This window comes from Phyllostomus discolor, chromosome 6, assembly GCF_004126475.2.
Source record: "Phyllostomus discolor isolate MPI-MPIP mPhyDis1 chromosome 6, mPhyDis1.pri.v3, whole genome shotgun sequence".
Lineage (NCBI taxonomy): Eukaryota > Metazoa > Chordata > Mammalia > Chiroptera > Phyllostomidae > Phyllostomus > Phyllostomus discolor.
The window spans coordinates 166,099,430-166,123,184 of NC_040908.2; the positions used below are offsets into that span (position 1 = coordinate 166,099,430).

Below are 23,755 nucleotides of genomic sequence, written 5' to 3' on the forward strand. Positions count from 1 at the left end.
AAGCACACAGTTCTTCTGGAGCTCCTTAGCAGTTCACCAAGTGCAGGTTAGAACACCCATTCCGACCCAGGCCGGGTAGCTCAGTTGGTTAGAGCGTCAGCCCCATAGCCAAGGTTGCTGGTTAGATATGGTCAGGGCACATACAAGAATCAACCAATGAATGCATAACTAATCGGAACAACAAATTTGTGTTTCTCTCTCTAAAATCGATAAATTAACTTGGGGGGAAAAAGTCCAGAGAACGTGGGAAGGCAGCATTTGCTGGCAAAACTGGTTAGAGAGACTCAGGCTGGGCTGTGGAGCTCGGAGGAGAGTAAGCTGGGTCCTCCAGCACCCGAAGGAGGCACGACCCCAGGGAGTCCATTGGGGGACGCCTCACTGGAGCGGGGGAGCTGTCCACGGAAAGTCCGCGAGACAGTGCGCATCTCGCGGCTGGGCTGTGCAAGCGCAGGGAAGCCCGGCAGGGGCCGCCAGCTCCGGGGACGCCGGCTCAGATGCCCTTCAGGCCCTCATAGCTCTGGGGCCCAGAGCTCCATCAGGTCCGTGCACCCGGGTGAGCGCACGCGCCATCGCACCACCGACTCAAAGACGCCCGGCCGGCCGGAGGGAGCTGTGATCCAGCTCTCCGGCTCCACTCCCGGCCTTCCCATGAACCTCTGGGGCAGGCGCCGACCGAATGACGGAAGCAGCCGCTCTTAGTTTCCGGCAACACGACAGCGGCTGCCGGGCGACCCGGAAGTTTTCCCATTTTGCGTCGTCTGGGCTCGGTGGCGGCCGGGCTCGGGGCAGACGTACCACCATGGGGTCGTCAAAGAAGCACCGCGGGGAGAAGGAGGCGACCGGGACGACGGCAGCGGCCGGCACCGGGGGCGCCACCGAGCAGCCGCCGCGACATCGGGAGCACAAAAAGCACAAGCATCGGAGCGGCGGCGGCGGCGGCAGCAGCGGTGGCGAACGACGGAAGCGGAGCCGGGAACGGGGCACCGAGCGCGGGAGCGGGCGGCGCGAGACCGAGGCCCGCAGCAGTGCGCACGGGCGGGAGCGCAGCCAGGCCGAGCCCTCCGAGCGGCGCGTGAAGCGGGAAAAGCGCGACGATGGCTACGAGGCCGGTGAGGCACGGGGCCTGCGCAGGGGGCGGGGCGGGGCGGGGCGGGCGGCCGGGGGTCCCAGGGTCCCAGGGTCCCAGGCTGTGGAGGCAGGGCCCGCCCAGCTCTGCAAGTGGAGGCAGCCGCAGGTTGTCTTCGTCAGCACCTTCCAAAAGGCCTTAAGGGTATTTGGTGTTAAAGATCGTTCCCCTCTACTAATCTCTGAGGACAGAGATTTTGTTTTCCTTAATTGGCTATTCACAGGCCCTCAATAAAGGAATGAAGGAAGGAAGGAAGGAGGGAGGGAGGGAGGGAGGGAAGGAAGGGAATGGTGTCAACGTGTCAGAAGCAAGACAAAACCTGGTATGGCGAGGGCAAATCGTGTAGGGCACGCAGGAGAGACCTGAGGCTGTGAGGTAGGTAGGGGTCCGAACACAAAGGGCCCTGTGGGCTGTGTTAAGAACTCTGAACTGTGTCCTGGGGGTGGTAGAGAGCGGGAGTGAGTTGATCCCTTGCACAATTTGCAAAGATCACTGCATGTGGAACTGGGTGGACGGTGGTCGAGGCTGGAGGCCATGAGTGGCCTGCACCAAGGCGGCAGCGGCCAAGGGGAGAGACTTGGCCCGACGGCAGGGGTAGTTCAGAAGAGGAGTGAATGCGCTTGCATGAGGGTGGAAGAGAAAGAAGAAATCGAGGGTGACTGGAATTTCGGCTTGAGCAGCTAGGTGGGTCGTGGCATCGTCCACTGAAGTTGAGGAGTTTGGAAGAGAAGCAGATTTGGGGGGTAAGAGAATGAACTCAGTTTTGGGGAGTGTTGTATTTGCTGTGCATGGGCGAGACCCAGGGTCTGGGCTTGATGGAGTGATGTGGGAGAGGCGAGTGACTGGGTGGCAAATGAAGGCCCCTGGGAGAGTGGGGAGTGTGAAGCCAGGGTCGAGGCAGAGCCCAAGAAATGCTAATACTTTAGTAGAAGGTGGAGCAAAACACCACGGGAAAGGTGGAGAGTAGCCAAAAGGCAGGAGAAGCACTGAGCCTTGGGTCTGTGGGAGGAGCGCTGTCAGAAGGACGTGCTTGGAAGTGTCGCACACTGCAGGCCGTCAGGCAGAACCGGAGCTGAAAAGAGTCCGTTGGATTTAAACATAAGGAGGCTGGTGAACCTGGAGACAGGGCACTGGAGGGGTTGGAATCCAGGGTCCACATGGGAGGGAAGGGGAGGAGGTGGGTCGTGGGGTGGGGGTGCAGGAGGGACCAGCATGCCGCAGGAGCTCGGTCGGGGCAGCGCCATCTGAAGAGGGTGTCTAGCTTCCGCCTCTGCGTTCGGTGAAGCTGTTTTCTCTTCGTGAGGTGGATGGAGGGGGGTTGAAATGCTGCTTTATCTCTGCGTTCCCAACATCCAGCACGGAGCAGGACACCAAGAAGTGTTTTTCTTGACTCCGTGAATTGCAGAGGACACGGTCCCTGCCTTTCGGGGAGTAACGGGCCCAGAAATGGCCGACCGTGCCGTGGAGTCTGGGGGAGCAGCTCACTCTGATTGATATACGGTTGAACCGGATGCCCTGAGGGATGTGGCATGTGATCTTGCTGTTTGGCTAGGACTTTGTCGTTCGGAGTGAGGCCCGAGTGGGCAGTGCAGGTTGCAAACACAGAATACGCAAAGGGAGGGCGTAGCAAAGGGAGGGGTGTGGAAAGTCGGGCATTGGGGTCAAGGAGCGAAGGTGTGTCAATGAGGAGGGCTCCTCAGGACTGGGACCCAGCTAGAAGGAGGCATGTGGCTGGGTGACGGCTACAGCGTCTCAGCGGGGCCGGTGCTGCGAGGGCCCTTGTCTGCGGCCCTGCAGCCAGGGCCGAGGATGTGGCTTCTTGGATGCGCGTTCAGCTCCTGAGCCCTGCGTCCTGTCGTTCCAGCTGCCAGCTCCAAACCCAGCTCAGGAGATGCCTCGTCACTCAGCATTGAGGAGACCAAGTAAGTCCTGTTCCGCTGTCTCCACCTCTTCCTCCTGAAACAGGCAGGTGTGGAGCGGCCGCTTTAGGGAGGCTGTTCGCACACAAGGGCGCTCCGGTCAGAACTGGACGTGCCCGTAAACCACATTAGCCTACCGTCTGAGCTCTGGGGGAGGACACCGAGCCCCCGGAGGGAGACGGCTTGCCACCGGCCCGGGGCAGAGAGGGCCCAGTGCCCTCGTTCCCTGGTTTGGAGGCCAGGCCCTCCCACGCTCCAGACCGCCCCGGTCCGGCCCCGTGTGTGGGACCCTTCGAGCCACTCAGTCCCATGTGTGTCCAGAAATGCATTTGGTGCCCCGTCTCATTTTTATTTTTATTTTTATTTTTTTAAGACTTTATTTATTTTATCTCTAGAGAGAGAAGGGAGGGAGACAGAGAGAGAGAGAGAGAGAGAAACATCAATGTGCGGTTGCTGGGGGTCATGGCCTGCAACCCAGGAATGTACCCTGGCTGGGAATCAAACCTGCGACACTTTGGTTTGCAGCCCGAGCTCCATCCACTGAGCTATGCCAGCCAGGGCTTCATTTTTATTTTTTGACAGCTCCTAACACTTGTATATCTTGTCTTCAGTAAACTCCGGGCAAAGCTGGGGCTGAAACCCTTGGAGGTCAATGCTGTCAAGAAGGGTGAGTGTGTGGCCGAGGACGGGGGTGAGGCGGGGCGTGTGGGTGGAGGAGAGCGGGGCTGGAGTGGAGGCTCAGTCCCCGTCTCGGTCTGTGTGTGCGCTCTTGGTGGGGACGGGACTCCTTGCTGTCGCCATGGCCCTCCCTCGGCTCGTTCCCCAAGCTCGGACGGTGGGCGCTGCCACCTCGCTCGGGCTGCCAGGCGGCGTTAGAAGGGCTGAGGGGTGCACGCGGTTGCCACAGACTGATCAGGGCTGTGAGGGTGTTGGGTTGTTTTTTTTTCTTTCTTTCTTTCTTTTTTTTTAAATATTTTATTTATTTATTTATTTTTAGAGAGGGAAGGGAGGGAGATAGAGGGAGAGAGAGAGAGAGAGAGAGAGAAACATCAATGTGTGGTTGCTGGGGGTTATGGCCTGCAACCCAGGCATGTGCCCTGACTGGGAATCGAACCTGGGACACTTTGGTTCCCAGCCCGTGCTCAATCCACTGAGCTACGCCAGCCAGGGCTATTTTTTTTTTTTCTTTTTTTAAGCACGATTTGAGGGGAGGTTTGGAAGGCACAGAGGGTCCCATCATGCTGTGTGGGATGGCACGGGAGTGTGGGGTAAAGTGGGGGTAGGGAAGGGAAGGATCCTTCCCCCTTCCCTTGGCCCCTTCTGGCCCCCGAGCTGGAAGGGGGCCGGGTGAGTGCCTCCCTCCTCTCCCCACCAGCCATGGGCAGGCATGGCCTCACGTCTGGGCCCCCCTTCCAGAGGCGGGCACCAAGGAGGAGCCCGTGGCGGCCGATATCATCAACCCCATGGCCTTGCGGCAGCGAGAGGAACTACGAGAGAAGCTGGCGGCTGCCAAAGAAAAGCGCCTCCTGAACCAAAAGCTAGGGTGAGGGGGGCCCCGGCCAGGGCGGGCGGGGGAAGGGCCCAAGGAGGCCACCGAGGAGCTCTGTGGCCGGGTTGGGCAGGAGGGCTTGGGCTCCCAGAGGCTCACGTGTTCCCTCTTCAGGAAGATCAAGACTTTGGGGGAGGACGACCCCTGGCTGGACGACACTGCGGCCTGGATCGAGAGGAGCCGGCAGCTTCAGAAGGAGAAGGACTTGGCAGAGAAGAGGGTGAGAACCTGGGCGGCGGGGGGCGTTGCTCGGTGCCTCTGGAGCTGGTGAGGCAGGAGGCTGGCCCAGGGGAGGGGAGGCTGGGCTCAGGGGGCTGGGAGGTCCGTGATCAGTGGCGTCTGCTCTGCATTCTCGGTGGCTTTCCCACAAGGCCTATGCTTTTTGTATTCGCACTTGAGAAAGCACTGTGGGTCTTCCGGTGACCCTCAGTGGCCCTGAGGTCATAGGTCCTCGTGCCCTGCCCGTTGTCCCGCAGGCCAAGCTGCTGGAGGAGATGGACCAAGAGTTTGGTGTCAGCACTCTGGTGGAGGAGGAGTTCGGGCAGAGGCGGCAGGTGAGGGGGGTGGGGTGGGGGTGGCACGCTGTCCTTGGTGCTGGGGCTCCGGGACTGCGTGGGTCAGGGCTCCTGACCCGGCTGGACCCTCCCCCTTCCTTCTAGAACCTGTACAGCGCCCGGGACCTGCAGGGCCTCACCGTGGAGCACGCTGTGGATTCCTTCAGGGAGGGGGAGACGATGATCCTCACCCTCAAGGACAAGGGTGGGTTGCGCTGGGGTCCTCTGGGTGGGGCGCAGGCGCTGCCGAGTTGAGGGCAGGTGTGACTGCCTGCTGCCTCCGTCCCGTCCCCAGGGGTGCTGCAGGAGGAGGAGGACGTGCTGGTGAACGTGAACCTGGTGGACAAGGAGCGGGCGGAGAAGAACGTGGAGCTGCGGAAGAAGAAGCCCGACTACCTGCCCTACGCAGAGGACGAGAGCGTGGACGACTTGGCCCAGGCAGGCGGGCAGCGCGGGCTCTGAGGGGTTGGCGGCTCTGGGGCTCTTCACCGGCCAGGCTGGGTCCCAACCTGAGCCTCTTGCCGTGCAGCAAAAACCCCGCTCCATCCTGTCCAAGTACGACGAGGAGCTGGAGGGCGAGCGGCCGCACTCCTTCCGCCTGGAGCAGGGCGGCGTGGCCGACGGCCTCCGGGAACGCGAGCTCGAAGAGATCCGGGCCAGGCTGCGGCTGCAAGCTCAGTCCCTGAGCGCGGTCGGGCCCCGGCTGGCTTCCGAGTACCTCACGCCGGAGGAGATGGTGAGCTCCGTGATCTGCAGCCCCGGGGAGGTGCTGGGGCGGCAGTGGGGGTGGGCAGAGCAGGGACAGGGAGCCAGGTGGGCCTGCGTCTGAGCTCAGGCTCTGCCCGGTGGCCAGCCCGTGCCACGGGTGAGCCTTGTAACTGTGAGCCTGAGGCGCACCATCTGAAGTGGGGGTGGTGGGAGCCCCCTCTCGCGGGCTGGTGCAGGGTGAGTGACGGTCTGGTAAGTGGCGATTCTGGGGCTGTGTGTGGGTTTCGCAATGGGGATTCCTGTGTGAAAACAGGTCGATCAGCCAGCTCAGCAGCCTGCATGGCTGAGTGGCCAAGAGCAGGCCCTGGGGCCACAGAGCCGAGAGTCACAGCCCAGCTCTCCCACTGAGCTGCTGGGGTACCCTGGGCAAGGCACTTAGGCGCTGTGCCTCAGTTTCCTCACCTCGCTGGTGGGGTGACACGCACACACCCCACGTCTTGTTTCCTGTAGGAAGTGTTCATCCTCGTGGGCTGGTGGCGGCCCACCTCCCCGCTTCCCCCTTCACGTCTCCCCTCTCCTCCCCTCCCCTCCCCTCAGGTGACCTTCAAAAAGACCAAGCGGAAGGTGAAGAAAATCCGCAAAAAGGAGAAGGAGGTGATAGTGCGGGCCGACGACTTGCTGCCTCTCGGGGACCAGACTCAAGACGGGGACTTCGGTTCCAGGTGGGCGTGGGCACCGGGGCGGGGGGTGGGGCGGGCCAGCCTGGGGGCCGCTGCCCACTGGAGCGGTCTCTCTCGCCCAGGCTGCGGGGCCGGGGTCGGCGCCGAGTGCCGGAGGGGGACGAGGAGGCCCCGGAGGAGGAGGAGAAGGAGCCCGCGCCTCAGCCCCCGCAGTCAGATGACACTCGCGTGGAGAACATGGACATCAGCGATGAGGGTGAGCGCCCGCTGGCTGAGGACGGGTGGAGGGGCCCGGGGAAGAGCCCGGGGTCCCGGAGCGCGGCCTGAGCAGGCGTCTCCTTGTCTCCACCAGAGGAGGGCGGAGGGCCACCGCCCGGGTCCCCGGAGGCGCTGGAGGAGGACGAGGCGGAGCTGGAGCTGCAGAAGCAGCTGGAGAAGGGGCGCCGGCTGCGGCAGCTGCAGCAGCTGCGGGACAGCGGCGAGAAGGTAGGGACCCCGCGGCCGGGTGTGGGCGCCGGGGGCCGGGCCGGACCTGACGCCGACCCGGAGTTCACTTGCAGATGAAGCATGGTGTCCAAAGTGAAAACACGGTGTTTCAGAAAACACAGGAGGTTGTGTTTATGACCTGATGGAAGCATAAGCCATGAAGCTAAAAACCTAATATTTCTACTTAGAAATTAGGAACTTAAGTTTTCTTCAAAAGGTATCACGAAGAATGTGAAAGGGCCTGAGGAAGAGACTCACTCGCCCATATGCGTAACTGTCCGTGGGCTGGTGTCAAGAATGTATAAAGAACAAAGACTTGGCCAAACAGGAACAGGCCAAAGACCCAGCAGGCAGTGCACAGACGAGGGAGGGTGAGCGGCCGGGGAACTGCCTGAGCCCCATCAGTGGTCACAGTCGGGAGAGCTGGAGCAATGACGCACAGGCCACGCCCCCGCTGTCTGTCACAGGCCCCCGAGTCTGACGAAGCCTGGCGTGGGGCGTGGAGCTGCCAGAATCCTTAGCACTTTTCATGGGCTCGTGAGTCTAATCAGATCGGGGAGGCGTCAGCACAGTCTTTTAGAGTGAAAGTGTGTGTGTGCACGCACGTGTGAGCATGTGTGTGTAACCTGCGGCCTGGAGAAACGCTTGCCCGTGCGCACAGGAAACAAGCCCGTGGCCGCATCCCATGTGGCGGCAGAACACGCCCATCCTCGCTGCAGGAGACGCCCGGACTGAGTTCTGCCCCCGTCATGGGAGGTGACCGTGCAGTGGGAAGGCAGCGGACTGGAGCCACTGGTGTCAAGATTCACTTTTAAAATATTTTTTTAAAAAGCAAATCAAGGTGCCTCATTAGCTCAGTAGGTAGCACATCGATTTCATAAAAAGCAGATCAGCCCTGGCTGGCGTGGCTCAGTGGACTGAGCACCGTCCTATGGACCGAAGAAAGGTCACCAGTTCAATTCCCAGTCAGGGCACACGCCTGGCTTGCAGGCCAGGTCCCCAGTGGGGGGCGTGTGAGAGGCAACCAGACATGGATGTTTCTCTCTCTCTCTCTCCTCCTTCCTCTCTTTCTCTTTCAAAAAATAAATAAGTAAAATCTTTAAAAAAATGCAAACTAGAATCACAAGATTCAGATTCTATGATGTTTGAAGAACGCACAGCAAAATAACACTGTGGTAGTCCTGACGTGGTGAACCTGGAAGAAAGGACAGTGAATTGTGACCACAGATGTGGGGCCCTGAAGGGTACTCGGGTGGTGGGTGGGTGTATGCTTATTACTATTATTTTAAAAGAAAAGTGCATTGTTAGATACAACCCTTTTAGGTTTATGATGACATTCGGTAAAAAATAAACACAGTAACATGGAAGGGGAGGTGCAGAAGTAGGTGCACCGGCTAGAAACTTCTCTGAGGAGGTTGCTCTGGAGGGCAGAGCAGCAGGGCTGCGTGCTGAGGACCTTTTTCAGAGGGGAGGGCCCAGGTTATCCTGTGCTCTGGCGGTGACGCGATAGAGGGGACAGTGGGTGCAGTCGGGGCGTAGTGTCAGGGGCAGAGTTTGAGTGGCCTCGGCTGTGCCAGGCAGGCGGGTGGCCTGAGGTAGGAGCGGGGCCGGGCATCGGTGACCGGAGGAAAGGCAGGGGTGTGGGTGGCCGGGGCAGTCAGTGCTGGGAGCACGGGGAAGTTCCAGAGGGCATCTGAGCGCCCTGAGGTGTCGGGGTGGGGGGGTGGGTGTTCTAGAAGAGGTGGGTGGCAAGGAAGCGGCAGGAGAGGCCCTGGTGTGCTCCTGGCCCTGGAGGGGGGCGTGTGAGGCTGAGGTGGCCAGCTGAGGGGCTTTGGAAGAGGGTCGGCAGGGCCATGGTCACGATGGCCATGTAGGATTTTGGATGTTGGTTCAAAGGGCAGTAGGGAACCACCAATGGCTCTGGAGCAGCGGAGTGACCTAGTCCAGCAAGACAGGTGCAGAGTGGAGAGCGGACTGGGGTCAGGGAGGACGTGGGGACCGTCAGAGGCCCGCTGTGGGCAGTGGGCAGGGCTTGTCTCGCTGCTCCCAGGGAGGACCTTGGGTTCCTGGGTCTCCGTGGCAGCGTCCCGGCGCCTTCTGGGTTTGCCCACGGCCGCTCGCTCCTCCAGGTGGTGGAGATCGTGAAGAAGCTGGAGTCCCGCCAGCGCGGCTGGGAGGAGGAGGAGGACCCGGAGCGGAAGGGGGCCATCGTGTTCAACGCCACGTCGGAGTTCTGCCGCACCCTGGGGGAGATCCCCACCTATGGGCTGGCCGGCAACCGCGAGGAGCAGGAGGAGCTCATGGTGGGTGTTCGGGCAGCCCCCCGCCCCCCCGCCCCGCTCTGCTCGGGGCCGGGGGTGGGGTGGGTGTCCCTGGGGGTCCGCAGGGGTGGGCCTGGGCTGATGCTGGTCTTGCATCCGCAGGACTTCGAACGGGACGAGGACCGCTCGGCCAACGGCGGCTCCGAGTCCGACGGGGAGGAGAACATCGGCTGGAGCACCGTCAACCTGGACGAGGAGAAGCAGCACCAGGACGTGAGGAGGGGCGGCGCGGAGGGGCTGGGGGCGTGGACGGGCGGGGACCACGCAGCCTGGGGGGGGGATCGAGGCTTCAGCTGGCGGCAAGCCCCCCAGTGTCTCAGATCCCCGGCCTCCCAGGCTCCTCGCGAGGCTTGAGTGAGGCGTCCGGGCACACGGGGCCCGGCCGAGGGAAGGACCACAGCCGCGTGAGGTGGGGGCTGACTGGTGGGTAAGGGGGGAGAAGAGTCCCCCTGGCCCACTCGCCCCCGTGTCGCCCCCCCCAGTTCTCGGCCTCCTCCACCACCATCCTGGACGAGGAGCCCATCGTGAACAGAGGGCTGGCGGCCGCGCTGCTCCTGTGCCAGAACAAAGGTGAGGGGCTCCGGGCGCTGTGAGGCCAGGTGCCCGCACGGCCTCCTCCGCTGTCTTTCCCCTGCTCCCAGGGCTGCGAGCCGCTCCGTTTGCACCCGGTGTGGGGCGGTCTCGGGCATGTACGGCCTGCTCTTCATCACCCCAGCTGTGAAGCCTTTGCTCCCATGCCCCCTACAGAGCACCGTTTCTCCCTCGGTGCCCGGTGTCTCCTCTGAGGAAGGATGGGGGCCTTGAAGCAGTCCGGGCTGCGGCACGGAGACCCCAGCGTTAGGATCCCAGCTCCGCCATTTACTTGGTCGGTGGCCCTCAACAAGGGTTGATTCCTCCGGGTCTCTTCCGTTTGTCTGCAAAGCAGGCCTGACGCCTTTGCTCGCACGGCCCGGCTGTGAGGTCCCCGCAGGGCCCTCTGTGCTGTCGAGGGTGTCAGGCCCCCCCTGGGGCTGGGCCCCTGGGCTGGGGTGGACAGCCAGGGTCTCACCGCCTGCCTCCCCAGGGCTGCTGGAGACGACGGTGCAGAAGGTGGCCCGGGTGAAGGCCCCCAACAAGTCGCTGCCGTCGGCCGTGTACTGCATCGAGGACAAGATGTGAGTGCTCAGGGGCAGGCGGAGGCCGGGGGCTGGCGCCAGCTTGGGACCACCCGGCGCCCAGGCCGGGTGGGCGGGGGCCGGCCCTGACACCCCTTCTGTCTCGGGTCAGGGCCATCGATGACAAGTACAGCCGGCGGGAGGAGTACCGCGGCTTCACCCAGGACTTCAAGGAGAAGGACGGCTACAAGCCCGACGTTAAGATCGAGTACGTGGACGAGACGGGCCGGAAGCTCACCCCGAAGGAGGTGAGGGCCTCGGGGGGCCTGGGGACACGGTGGAGCCCGGGCTCAGTTGGCTGCTGGCCGGGGGCCATGGGGAAGCGTCCGACGCTCTGTCATCCCCCCGTGTCGTCCTCTCTGGTGGGCACAGGAGCCCCCTTCACAGGCCTGGCGGGAGGGGCAGCGGGCACCTCGGCTCCTCTGCCCAGCTGCCCTTGCAGCGGCTGCACCTGCCCTCGGGGCCACCGTTCTGGCGGGCAGGGTACGGGCCCTGGACTCGCTCCTGTGTCCCCCCAGACCCCCGGCTCCCTCGGGCAGCGCTTGCCTGACTGTGCTGCCCCCTCCCTGCCTTGCACCCCCACCCCACCCGCACTGTTCCGCACACACGCCCTGGGGTTGCTGGCCTCCCCCCATCCCACGTGACCTGGCCTACCTCAGCCCAGCAGGTCTCACCCGAGACCCTGCGTGCCCCCAGCGCAGCCCACCTCTCTCCAGAGCCCGTCTCCCCTTCTCCCAGCCCCTGCCTGCCACCCTGGGTCAGCTGGGTGTCCACTCCTCCCCCCCTGTGGGGCACAGGCAGCTCTAACACGGCCCCTGCCCCGTGTCCTCAGGCTTTCCGGCAGCTGTCCCACCGCTTCCACGGGAAGGGCTCGGGCAAGATGAAGACAGAGCGGCGGATGAAGAAGCTGGACGAGGAGGCGGTGGGTGGCCCTTGGGGGCGTGGGTGGCTTCTGCATCTGCTGGTGCTGGGGAGGCTGGTGGCTGGGGCTGCTCCTTCGGGTGCTAACTGGCCACCACCCCGCAGCTCCTGAAGAAGATGAGCTCCAGTGACACGCCCCTGGGCACCGTGGCTCTGCTCCAGGAGAAGCAGAAGGCCCAGAAGACACCGTACATCGTGCTCAGTGGCAGTGGGAAGAGCATGAATGCGTGAGTGGGCCGGCGCGGGGCCTGGGAGGGCGGGCGGTGGGCCCGGTGCCCGCGCTGCAGCCTCACGCCCGTCTTCTCTCTGCAGGAACACCATCACCAAGTGAGGCCGCCCTCGCTCCCACTCCCTGCCCCGACTTTAATATTAAATAAAGTTCCCTTCTTATTTTTTCCTCCCTGGTCATGGTGCAGATCCCAGGGTTAGACCAGGAGGAGAGGCAGGCAGTGTTGGGAGGAGCATCGACGCCATCCTCAGGCAGGCTGAGGGGTCCGCTGTGTGACCTCGGGCAAGTCACTGAGCCTCTCTGAGCCTCAGTTCCGCCATTTGTGCAGGGCGTCTCACGAAGATCAAATGAGCTCATTCACTCATCCATTCACCGGGAATTCGGAGGTGACATGGCTTAAAGTCTGCCTTCGTGAGGTGAGGCCTGGTCGTCAGAAGACGTGAATAACTGAACAAGATGCAGGGAGAGAACCAGTCTGGACCCTCTAAGCCACTCCCCCCGACCCTGGCCACCACCCAGCTGAAGCCAGGCCGGTGGTTTATGTTGTCAGCCCCCTCCCCCACCACCCTGAAGGTCACGATCGGTCTCCTGCAAGACAGACTTTCTGGTAAGAAGTGGAGGCTCGGGCACCCAGTTTCCAGTGCCGCACAAGTCACTGCCCACCAGGCCCCGGACCGCCCAGCCTGGCAGGGCAGGGCGGAGGTGCCCCCTTGGTCTGCGTGGAGAGCATGGTGTCCTCGGGGTGGGAGGGCCTTAGCGCGCCCCCCGGGAGACTGGTCCCAGGAGCAGCTGGAAGATGGGCGTCCTGGGGGTGACTCGGAGGAGGAGGCCTGCGGTGCTGCCGTGGTGCCGCCAGGGCCCGGAAACAGGGAAGGGTGACACGCGGCTCCCTTGGGAGTCAGACAGACCGGCGTCCCGCCCCCACCTACGTCCGGATGTATTCCAGATGGCTCAGATTGTTTTAAAAATGAGAAATGTAAGCAAAGAACAAAATACAGTTGCCTTAGCCGACGGCTCTGGACGGCAGCTTCTGCGTGGCACTCGCCCTGCAGTCTCCTTTCTTGGGCGCCCGCCTCCCCGCCCTGCGGCCGGCCCTGACTTAGTCTGTGCCCCGGCTCCTCCCTCGGGCCCCCCGGTGGTGCCCGTGGGGCGTCTGGCCTGCGCTTAGGGTTTGAGGAGTCTCAGTTCGTTTCTCCCAAAAGCCCACACAGGCCACCTGGTGTCGACAGGCAGTGCCATGTCCCTGGGTGGTGGCGGGTGGCACCAGCCCTGGCCAAGCTCATTTGGAAGCCCACGCTTCATCCCCTGCAGGCAACGGTCCAATGGTCAGGGGGCCGTCGCCATCGTCGGAGCCAGGATGGGGCCCCTCTTCTCTGGTGGTCCTGCTCTCTCTGGCTGTGCCCACCCCCTTCAGGTCCTCCAGACCGCTTCAGGCCCCAGGGGCCACACCCAGCCTGTGCCCCTCCTGTCAGCTAATGGTCCCTTTTGGTGCTTCCCCCACGGCGTGGTGAGGAGTGTCCAGCCCACAGGACCAGGAACCTGCTCCCTCCCCTCCTCCTCCAGAGCCGGCTGGATTTAACACACCTCCCCTCCAATTCATACTCTGGGGGCCCAGGCAGGGCCCTGCATCCTAGGCACCCTGGTGCAGTGGGGGAAAGGTGCCCCTCGGGGCTGCCCGGCACAGGCCCTTGGAGCATGCTGGTGGGCTGAGTTCCCACCCATCTTCACCCAAGGTGCTATTCTTGGTGCCCCTGGGACCTCCTGCCCCGGCTTCCCCAGCTGATCTGGTCATTGTCCCGTGGTGACTTCAAGAACCAGGCAGCCCACGTGCAGACTGGGGGTGACCAAGGGGCCAGTCAGGGCGAGGGGCCCGCTCTGCAGGGTCGGGCTTCTGGGGCTTGAACGTCTGGTGACACAATAAACATTCAAGTTCTCTTCTTTTCCTTGGTCATGGGCCTGGGTCTTCCCGCCACCCACCGCCTGCGTGATTCTGGCACATTCCCCAGCTCCAGAGCCCCGCTTCCTGGCTCCCACACAGGTGGTAGCTGCTGCCTCCAGTTGCTCACTGGTATCTCAGAGTCCACCTTTTTCCTTTACAGTGTTCAAAGATCTCATTAACAACTCTTCCGATAAAATTCTCACAGTTACAATAACTGATCGGGCCCTGTCTGGCGTGGCTCAGTGGATTAAGCGTGGGCCTGCGAACCAAAGGGTCGCTGGTTCAATTCCCAGTCAGGGCATGTGCCTGGGTTGTGGGCCAGATCCCCAGTATGGGATGCATGAGAAGCAACCACACACTGATGTTTCTCTCCCTCTCTATCTCCCTCCCTTCCCTAAGAAGAAATAGATAAAATTCCTAAAAAAAAAAAAGTAACTGATAAAAGTTTAAATCTCCTGACTGGACTCTGACTCTTTACACTAAATCTTTAGCACTGAATCTTTATACTAAAATTGGTCTAAAAGGAAGAAAAAGACAAAAAAAAAATCAAGGATTTCCCTGCCTCTCCTGTACTAATTGTATTTCAAAGTAAACAAATGGTTGATAATGGAAAGCTTTTCCTTACGGAAAAATTGCAGCTCAAGATAGAGAACTGGGGAGGTCATTGGGAAGTCACCTGTTTTCAATGCCTCGTTAACGAAGGATGCAGGCAGTGATGATCAGCGGCCGCTAAGCCCGCAGGTGGAAGTCGATAGGAAACTTTGTAACAAGCGCACGTTGCCATCAGCTGCTGATCCCACTTTCAACGTTGACATTGTTAAAAGCAGGACAGGCATCCCTGTGCGATGCGGTAACATCACCTGGGAAGCATTCCTTTCCAAATAATGGCCCTGGGTTTACCTGCCAGTGTCCAGAAAGCGGGGGTGGGGACAGAGGAACGTGTGAGGCGTCATCACCAGGGAGATTCCACAGGCAGATGAGCTGGTTCAATAAAACATAAAAGGCATGAGAAAAGGCGACGGATGAAAAAGATGCAGGAGACATTGAGAGGGACACAATGGACACTTCGTTTGGATCCTGATTCAAATAAAAAAATTGAGATTATCAGGCAAAATTGAGCAGATTGGCTACTAGAGGACATTAAGGAATTAATTTTGTTGGGTGTGGTACTGGCGTGGTGGTTAGGGAAGATTAACTCTTATGCTAGAGACACACACGTATGAATGTAACCTGCACATACATACACATGTATACTCCAGCACTGAAGAATAAAAAGCCCTGACCGGCCTGGCTCACCGGGTTGGGCATCGGCCTGTAAAGTGAAAGGTCACCAGTTCGATTCCTGGTCGGGACACGTGCCCGGGCTGTGGGCCAGGTCCCCGGTTGCAGGTGTGTGAGAGGAAGGAGATTGACCTTTCTCTTGCACGTGGGTGTTTCTCTTCCTCTCTTCCTTCCTTCCCCTGTCTCTAAAAATAAATGGATAAAATCTTAAAAAAAATAAAAAGACATGGGGAGTAGGTACATATGAGGCAGGATTAGCAAGATGTTAATAGTATTGAAACTGAAAGATGGGCACAAGGAGTTTAATTATTCCATTCCATCCACCTTTGAGCATGTTTCAAAATGTCCAATAGCCCTGGCTGGTGTGGTTCAGAGGATTGAGCAATGGCCTGCGAACCGAAAGGTCAAGGTCAGTTCCCAGTCAGGGCACACGCCTGGGTTGCAGGGCCAGGTCCCCAGTTGGGGGCACGTGAGAGGCAACCTATCTATTGCATATTGACATTTCCCTTCCTCTCTTTCTTCCTCCCTTCCTCTCTCTGAAAATGAAATAAAATCTAAAAAAAAAATTCCATGATAAAACTTTGTTTAAAAAGAGAGCTAAAAAATGTTGGCTTAGCAACAGAAAAAAGGACATATGTGCAGCCAAAGACACGAACAAGAATGTTCAGAACAGCACTATTTATAACCGCCCCACGCTGGGAACAGCCCGCATGTCCGTCTGCAGTGGAGCGGATCAACGGTGGATAGTCACATCATGGAGTGGAGAGTATGGATGAGCCTCAGACATGACGGAGGTAAAGACCAGACATAAAATCATACACTGCCTGCTTCAATTCGGTGCAAAACCAGGCAAAAATGACCTGTGCTGTCAGAAGTTGGCATACGGTTTCCCGAGGTAGAGATGGAAACAGCAAGAGCGGCCTGAGAGGAGCCACGCCCGTCCGGGCGGTGGGTGTCCCAGCCCAAACGGCAAACCCTTCTTCCCTCCTCCGCCTTTCTGCCTTTTCTGTCCAGGTGCTCGACAAACGGGATGACGCTCACCTGCAGCTCACCTGCAGCTCACCTGCAGCATCCCTGCGCCGGTGCGGGAACTCCTTACGCAGCCTGCTGATTCGAATGTTCCTCTCTTCCAGAAACACCCTCACAAACACACCCAGAAACAGCGTTTGCCCAGCCCTCCGGCATTCCTTGGCCCGGCCTAGTTGACACATAAGGTTAACCAACACAGAGAGCCACCTGAAATGGTCTAGAAAATTACTTTTCTTAAAAACACTGGGTCCTCTTCCACGCAAGCAATATTTTCTGCCCTTCTAGTGTTTTTCTCCTTACGTTCTTCTGTTACGTTTTTAACACCTTTTTACTGGCTTGGAGGTTACACACTGTATTTCTTTTCTTTCTTTCTTTTTTTAAAGAGGGGGAGGGAGGGAGAAAGAGAGGGAGAGAAACATCAATGTGTGGTTGCCTCTCATTCAGCCCCCTACTGAGGACCTGGCCTGCAACCCAGGAACATGCCCTGACTGGGAATCGAACCAGCGACCCTTTGGTTCACAGGCCAGCACTCAGTCCACTGAGCCACACCAGCCAGGACTCTATTTCTATTTCTTAGATTGCCCTCAGCATTTTCGCATGTGTGTTAACCAAGTCTAAAAACTTAGTCAATAGGTTTTTCTCCCTTCAACTACACAAAGCCTTCACAACCCTTTAATTATAACTGTTCCCTCTAGTCTTGTTTTTGTTCTGCAGAACCTCATCTTGACTTTTTAAGAACCACCCCCAAATTAGCATCCTCATTAATGAACTTGCTCCTTGTTCCTTCTTGCTTCTCAGGTCTCTCCTCTGGGGTCATTTTCATTCTTTCTGAAGTTCATGTTCTAGAAGTCCCTCCTGTCTGCTGGTGGCAAACTCCCACATTCCGCCGGCCTGCACGCCTTCGAGTTGGCACAGGGTGGGTGGGGACAGCCACACTCACTCATGGGGCTGTAGGGAGGCTCAAAGTGGGTCCCGCTGGCCACTGAGGCTCTGACGCCCTGGACAGATGGGGCTGGCCTCACTTAGGGACTCCACTCGGCAGGCTGGGTCCCAGCCGTCCTGCAACTCCCTTCCCTGAAGCTTGGGGCACCAGATCCTGCCATCTGGGGTGACTCTCATCAAAACCCCTCAGCCTGGCATTGAGGGCTCTGCACCTCCCGGAGTCAACACGCCCAACATACGCATGTTACCTGCCCTTCCTCAGACCCCAGCCTTTCCCTCCTGCTCTGGAGGACACTTAGAGATGCCGAATGTCCCTGTGTCAATATACGCTCCATCTTGGGGAGTGGGGGAGAGACAGGAGGGGTCCCCCAAAGGTTCTGATTTGTCAGCCCTGCACAGAAAGGGGGGACCAAAAAGGGGGCCTCGCTGCCGAGCCTCATCTCACAAAGCTCCGCGTGCCCCCGGGGAGTAAAGAGGACTGATCGCCAAAACGCTAAATTAATGGGAGATGTCAGGTGACTGGGGACCTACACGGAGGAGGAAGGCACGCGGAGGCCTCAGAGATGAGGCAAAGAGGGCAGGTGAGTCCGAAAGCCTCAGCTGTTTCTAGAAGGGGAGCAGTTGCAACAGTGGGGTGAGGGGGTCCCTGGGGAGAAAGCCCCTTCAGAGATCAGGATTCTGAGATCTCAGCCCCTGTGCCCACCTAACAGTGTCCCGTGGCCTCCTGAGTCCCGAGCCATCTTCTGCAGCCGGGTTTCCGGAGGGGCCGTGCACAGCCACAGGCGCTGCCGTGCGGGGCCCCTGCACCTGACCCGGGTACTTTAAAACGGAAAGACCAGGGCAGCTCCCTCCTGTCTCCAAGTTTGTGAGCACATGCTCATCCGTGTATGCCAGAGGGCAGGGGCTGGGAAGGCCTCCGCAGCGAATTCCCCCTGGGGGTGGGGGACCTGTGTGGCCAGCGGTGGACCCTTTGGCTGGACAGGGGCCGTCGCTACCCGACTGTGTAAGTGCGGCCGATGGTTTGGGGTGCTGCCACCCAGGGACAGCAGACGACTTGCAGATTGGACATGCTTATGGTGACCCCTGCTGGCAGCTTCTGTAAATGTTGACTGAACATGGAGCCAGGAGCTGATGCAGCAGGAACCACGGTGCACACCACCAGGGGCAAGAGTCTCCTCACATGAGAACTAATGAGACCGGAGTGACCCCCAGCACGGTCCCCATGCTGGACAACCTGGAGTAGCTAGTCACAAAGCTTCTGGCACGTGGTGCCTTGCTGTGAACTAGCAAGGGTTACATCACGGAGTGGGTACTTCAGCCTCCGGTACGGTCAGACTCGTCATAACCGTAGCTGGGAAGACGGCTGCCCCCACTAGTGCTCAGTAGCTGGCCTCGGCAGGCCGCTGCTAGCCCTCCATTCCCGCCACCAGGTGAGGCGCGCCTTTACACCTTCCGCAGGGACTTCTGCTTGTCTTACAATGTGGCATTGGGCCAAATTCAAACCCGTGAGCCCGCTGGTGTCCTGACTTTGTGTGACATCGATGACAGCCGGACAGTGGTTCCTACTGAGCAAACGCCTGCTGTCTTGCAAGCCGCTCGGGCGCTGGTGAGAGGGGACGCTTGGGCTTGCACGAGGACAAGATCCAGGGTGCTGCAGCCCAATCGGCCTCCTGGGGAGGCATCTGAGGCAACTTTCTAGGAGTCAGTTGCTGGCCCGACACCTCCAGCCACACAGAAGGAGGCCCCACACCACTTAAGCTCCTCTGTATATCAAAGGCAGCATCCTCCACTTCTTTTTTATTTATTTTTATTTTTTTGTATCTTTTTACAGAGGGAAGGGAGGGAAAAAGAGAGAGAGAAACATCAATGTGCAGTTGCTGGGGGCCGTGGCCTGCAACCCAGGTATGTGGCCTGACTAGGAATCGAACCTGAGACACTTTGGTTTGCAGCCCACGCTCAGTCCACTGAGCTATGCCAGCCAGGGCCCACTTCTAAGAATTTTATAAAAGCCTGTGAACTGGGCCACCAGATGAGAGACCGAGTTTGCACGGGCCCCTGTGCAGGAAGCCTTGAGGGCCAGGAACCTGTGAGCCAAGCCCTGCCCCCGAACTCCTCTCCTTGGATGCTCGGACCTCGTCTCAGCCTCGGAAACCACATTCCGCCGGCACTCGCTGGCCCCCGGGCTCCCGCACTCACAGACGTGTTCCTGTGCTGAGAAGTGTGAGCGCCCACACGCGTCGTGGGTGCTGGCCAGGTTTCAGCGGCCAGCTGCTGCCACACTTTGCCTGAGGACTTCCCTGCCACTGAAGCCGACCTACCCACACACCTGTCTACCCACACACGGGCAGACCGGGCCAATGCCCACCTTTGGCAACGACTGGTGGGAGTTGAAGGGAACACAGCCCGGCTGCCTGTCTCCTCAGGGGCCATCACCGAAATGGCTCCTGAAGTTCTCTACAAAGGAGATTTCCGGTGCGGTCCCCTGTAGTTTAAACCTGCCACAGAACTCACCCTGAGCTGAAAAAGAACAGAAGGGATGGGCTACACAACAGAAAGGGCACACTTGAGAAGCTAAGAGACGTGGAAGACAGCAAGATCTGAACACTAGGAAGTCTAGAGAGAAATGTCACCAGGGAGGGAGAACACAGCTGAAGAAATGACAGCGACACATTTCTTGGAATAACACGAACACGAAGCACCGTGGATCAAAAAAACCCCAAAGAGTGCCAAAAGGAGAGAAAAGGAATTACCCACACCTGCATACATTACATAGAACTTTAAGAGTATCAGAGAGAATGCTTAGCAGAGAGACAAAAACACGTCATAGACACGGGAATGATGATCAACTGATGTCAGGTTGTTCAACAGCACCACTGGATGTGAGAAGACAAAGTAATATTTTTAAAATATTGAAGGCAAAGAATTTGGAATCTAGAACATCCTGTCTCTCCAAACTGTCTCTTTACTATAACAGATGGGTCCCCACATACCAATTATTACAGTGAGTTCAGTGAATTAAACATTTCAGTTCAAAGACAAATAGTGAGCCTTGGCCCCATGACTCAGTTGGTTGGAGCGTCCTCCCATGTACCCAAAGGTTGTGGGCTCGAATCCTGGTCAGGGAACATACCCAGATTGTGGGTTCGATCCCCGGTTGGGGCACGTATGGGAGGCAATCAGTGAATGTCCCTCACATCAACGTTTCTCTCCCCCCACTTCCTCTCTCTCTAAAAATCAATAAACATATCCTCAGGTAATGATGAAAAATAAAAAGACAAAACAGTGATTCAATTTTTGAGAATCCACCTAATGCCTGGAGACACCTGGCGCATGGAAACCCGCAGCAGAGGACGCAGAAGGGAGCCAGCTCACCCGGCAGGGCCCTAACCGGAAGACGCCGGGGCGGCTCTTCCGACATCCGGTGAAATGAACCGAGATGCAACGCACCCGCAGGGATGGGAAGGGTCGGTCTGCAATCAAGGGCTCAGTGATGAAAAGAGGTAGTGATCTTAACACGCTGTACTTCACACGGTAAACTGGAGATGTATCTAGCAAAAACTGAGCCTACAGAAGCGATCATTACCCCGCCGCGGGGACCCACGGCCAGCGAACGCCAGCAGGCCCACCCGGCCCGGGGGGTCGGGGGGGGAGGGGGAAGCACCTCCCAGCACTGCCCGCGGCCGAGGCGAAGGGATGCCTCACCTGGGCACTGTCCCAAGACAAACCCTCCCACATAAACACAAACAAGGATGGTTACGACAACAAAAATGTGGTGCGGCAGGAGAAGAAAACCCCCATAAAAAAGTTTCTATGCTCTGTAGCTTCTTTGATCAGCAGTGCTCTCTGTAACATTTGCAAAAAGCTATTTTTAGGTAAGGAGCCGTCACCAAGGCAACGGCCTGTTATCTCAAGGCCAAAAGTGACCTTCTCTGCTTGCTTTCAGTGGCTGGTTCCCCCTCCCTTTCTGCCTGTGTAACTAGTATATAAAGAAAGCTCCAGCTTAGACTCTTGGCTCAGAGGATTTGGATGGTTTACCCCCCACCTGAGCCCGCGAGTAATAAAGTTTGTGCTTCGTCATCTCCACGTGCGAGTGATTTTCTGCAACATTTTGGTTCCCTGAACGGGAAACGACTCACGCGAGCAGGCATTTTACCTCCGGTGAAGGCGACCAGGGGAGTCGGCGGGGGAGCCCTGCCACAAGGGAAGGAGCATGTGCCCTGGTTGTTTCAGGCTTTCTGGGGTGGAGACTCCCGTGCCGCATCCCTGACCGCTCTAAGACCCGGGCGGAGGGGGAGAGAGTAACCACGAACTGTCAGAAGTACCAATCAGAATCGGTAAGTGCCCCAGGGACCTGACCCAAGAGTCAAAGAGAGATTGATCACCTCTCAACCGAAAAATTCAGGAGTCTGGGCAGAGACCCAGACCATCGGACTCCTTCTCAGGGGAAAAACAGTTAACTTCTGTATGACTGTGCGTGTGAATGTATCTGTGACTCCACGAGCCGTCCAGGCTTATGGAGTCTAACTGGGCCCTCACCTGCGGCGGGCGTGTGAAAGAGCCCCTTTTCCTTTTGTTTGTCTGCGCCAATCAGGAGAATTCATCATGGGGTGGGGGGTTCTGCCACAGTACTATATTGCATGTATGTGGGAGATTGGACAGCAAGCCATGTGGGTGCGCCGTCATTTTGGGTAAAATGGAGGATGAGCCACGTGAGTGCCCCCCCATGGAGGGTGGAGCGTGAATGGTTGTCGTCATCTTGGACGATGGGTCACGTGAGAGCCCCTCCATCTTGGAACTGGGCAAGGTGCCAGGCTAAGGGCTCTCTCCAGATTATAGGCTGTATGCTGCTGTGTGGGCACCGCATCAGTCTTGTTCTCTGTGTAACTGGTTCTGATAGGAATGGCTCTGGTCCTGAAGGACATGAACTGAGGTCCAAGGGTGAGCATCTGACCTATAGGGTGTTTTCAGGGTCTGAGCTTCAGAAAACTGCAGGATGTCCCTGCAAATCTAGGGAATTTTAGTGGAAGGTACCTGCAGTGCCAGGGACTTTTGGCTGCCACATGCTGAGTTTAAATATAGCCTTCCCAGAGTGGGAAAGGAACCAGGATTAAAAAAGAATAATGGTTAAATCTGAATGAGTGAAATTATGTATAAAGAATGTAAAGTCTTAAACCTAGAGTAAAGGAAACCTCAACTATTTGTTTTCTGGTTTTGTGGGAAAAGAGCAGTGTTGTTTCTGATCAGAAAACCTCTGTACTTAAAATCTGTTTAAGGTTGCCTGTAACCGGTTGGGGAGAATGCCTTTGCCACTCAGGACCCAGGAAGGGTCATTTGGGGCTGATGAGTGCTTCAGCCAGAGGCAAGGCAGCATGTCTCTGCCAAAAGACTGGGCCTGAAGGAGCACGTCTCTGCAAGGCACCAATGAATGCATTGGTGCAAGAGAATGCCCCTACCTGTGTATTGTTTTGGAAACTCTGTGTTTTGGATTTTGCTCTGTATCTGCTCTAAAAGGAAATTAAGGATTCCAGGGAAGGTTGAAACTTCACACTCTGTAAGAAAGTAAATAAGAATATTATATATATATATATATATATATATATATATATATGAGTAATAAAAGGTCTGTGGGAAACTGGAAAGATAAAAGGAAAAAGAAAAGTTTTAGGAAGGAATTATGTGGTGTAAGTTAATAATAAAAGGTATAGGGCACGGAGATGCAATCTTGGTGGATACCAGAAGCTGTATAAAAGAAAAATAAAGGGTTTGTGAATGTTGCAGAAAGTCTGTGGAAGTAAAGGGTTTTAAGAAGCCCGGTGGATATCAGAAGTGAAAGGATTTTACTTCACACTTTGTATTTTTCTCTCCACCTGATCCCTCCAGAATTTGGCATTCTGAAGGAGTAAGTAATGACATAAGGTTTCTTTGCATAAAACCAATAAGACGAGTTGCTAATAGTGGTTTTGTTAACTGAGATTTTGACTGGAATGTCACGCCTGAAGGAGGCATGTATGGGTTCTGGTCGTCACCAGAAAGCCCTGAGGAACTGGGATTGACTTGCGAAGCTAGCGTAAGCCCACGAGAAAAGCCTGGTACTTTGGTTGGTTGTGCGGTTCATGGCAGTCTTTCCAGGGAAGGAATGAAGGTTGCTTTCATGAAAGATGGCCAAAAAGGAACCTGTGGACACAATAAAAGCCTCAAGGATCGGAGTGAAACAACTGGTACAGGCAAAGCCAGATGGTGGATGTGTGGCTCTGCTTCTGTGTCCCGAGGGGCAGACTGAGAAGTCAATCTAAAGGTTCCCTGTGTGAGTTCCAGCAAAGCGGAATCAAGGATCATAAGTGATCCAGGCTGCTCCTGGTGTTTTTATGCAAAAGAACAGTCAAAATAAACAAACAAAACAGAATTCAAAGTAGTCCCATTAATAACAGTGAGGGTGATCTTAGGGAGAAAAATTGTGGTTCAAGGAAAATCACAGTGCTCAGTATTAAATATCAGAATGACACAGCTAACTGTCTTAAAAGCGTCTTTTTGTTTAAAAGTTAAAACTGGTTTTGTAATATCATCAAAGATGTACAGTTTACAGGTATGAAAAACCTGTCAACTTGCCATTGCTAAATGTCATTGCAGGAAAGACCTTGCAACTAAATGACTTCCCAACAAAACAGTCTCACAGGCACAGAGACTGGTTTGGGGACTATTGTGTGAATTAACCTGTGTGTTCTTCTGTTTTCATAGGATGTATGCCTGTAAGGTCCTTCCCCTTACAGGAAGGACTCCCTCTGTGCTGCACCCCCCCTTCAGGGCACCCCAGATCCACGGGCAGGTAGAACAATGTCCATTTCCAGCCGGAAGCAGTTACAAGACCTTCGTCCATTGTCCTTTAAAAGAATTTAAAGTGGGTGTATATCTAAAATGAG

General features: G+C 57.4%; 1 protein-coding gene across 1 annotated transcript; it reads left to right on the plus strand.

The window, feature by feature from the left end:
* The first annotated feature begins 694 nt into the window (after positions 1-694).
* On the plus strand, positions 695-11,815 carry SART1 (spliceosome associated factor 1, recruiter of U4/U6.U5 tri-snRNP). The gene is made up of 20 exons (XM_028517149.2): positions 695-1,109; positions 2,991-3,048; positions 3,657-3,712; positions 4,462-4,588; positions 4,709-4,814; positions 5,071-5,148; positions 5,254-5,353; positions 5,444-5,586; positions 5,678-5,884; positions 6,454-6,578; positions 6,659-6,792; positions 6,889-7,022; positions 9,152-9,325; positions 9,446-9,556; positions 9,826-9,913; positions 10,407-10,497; positions 10,610-10,745; positions 11,330-11,419; positions 11,524-11,645; positions 11,731-11,815. Exons 1-20 carry the CDS (start codon positions 800-802, stop codon positions 11,747-11,749), a joined length of 2,409 nt encoding a protein of 802 aa, XP_028372950.1. The 5' UTR covers positions 695-799; the 3' UTR covers positions 11,750-11,815.
* Positions 11,816-23,755: the final 11,940 nt, after the last annotated feature.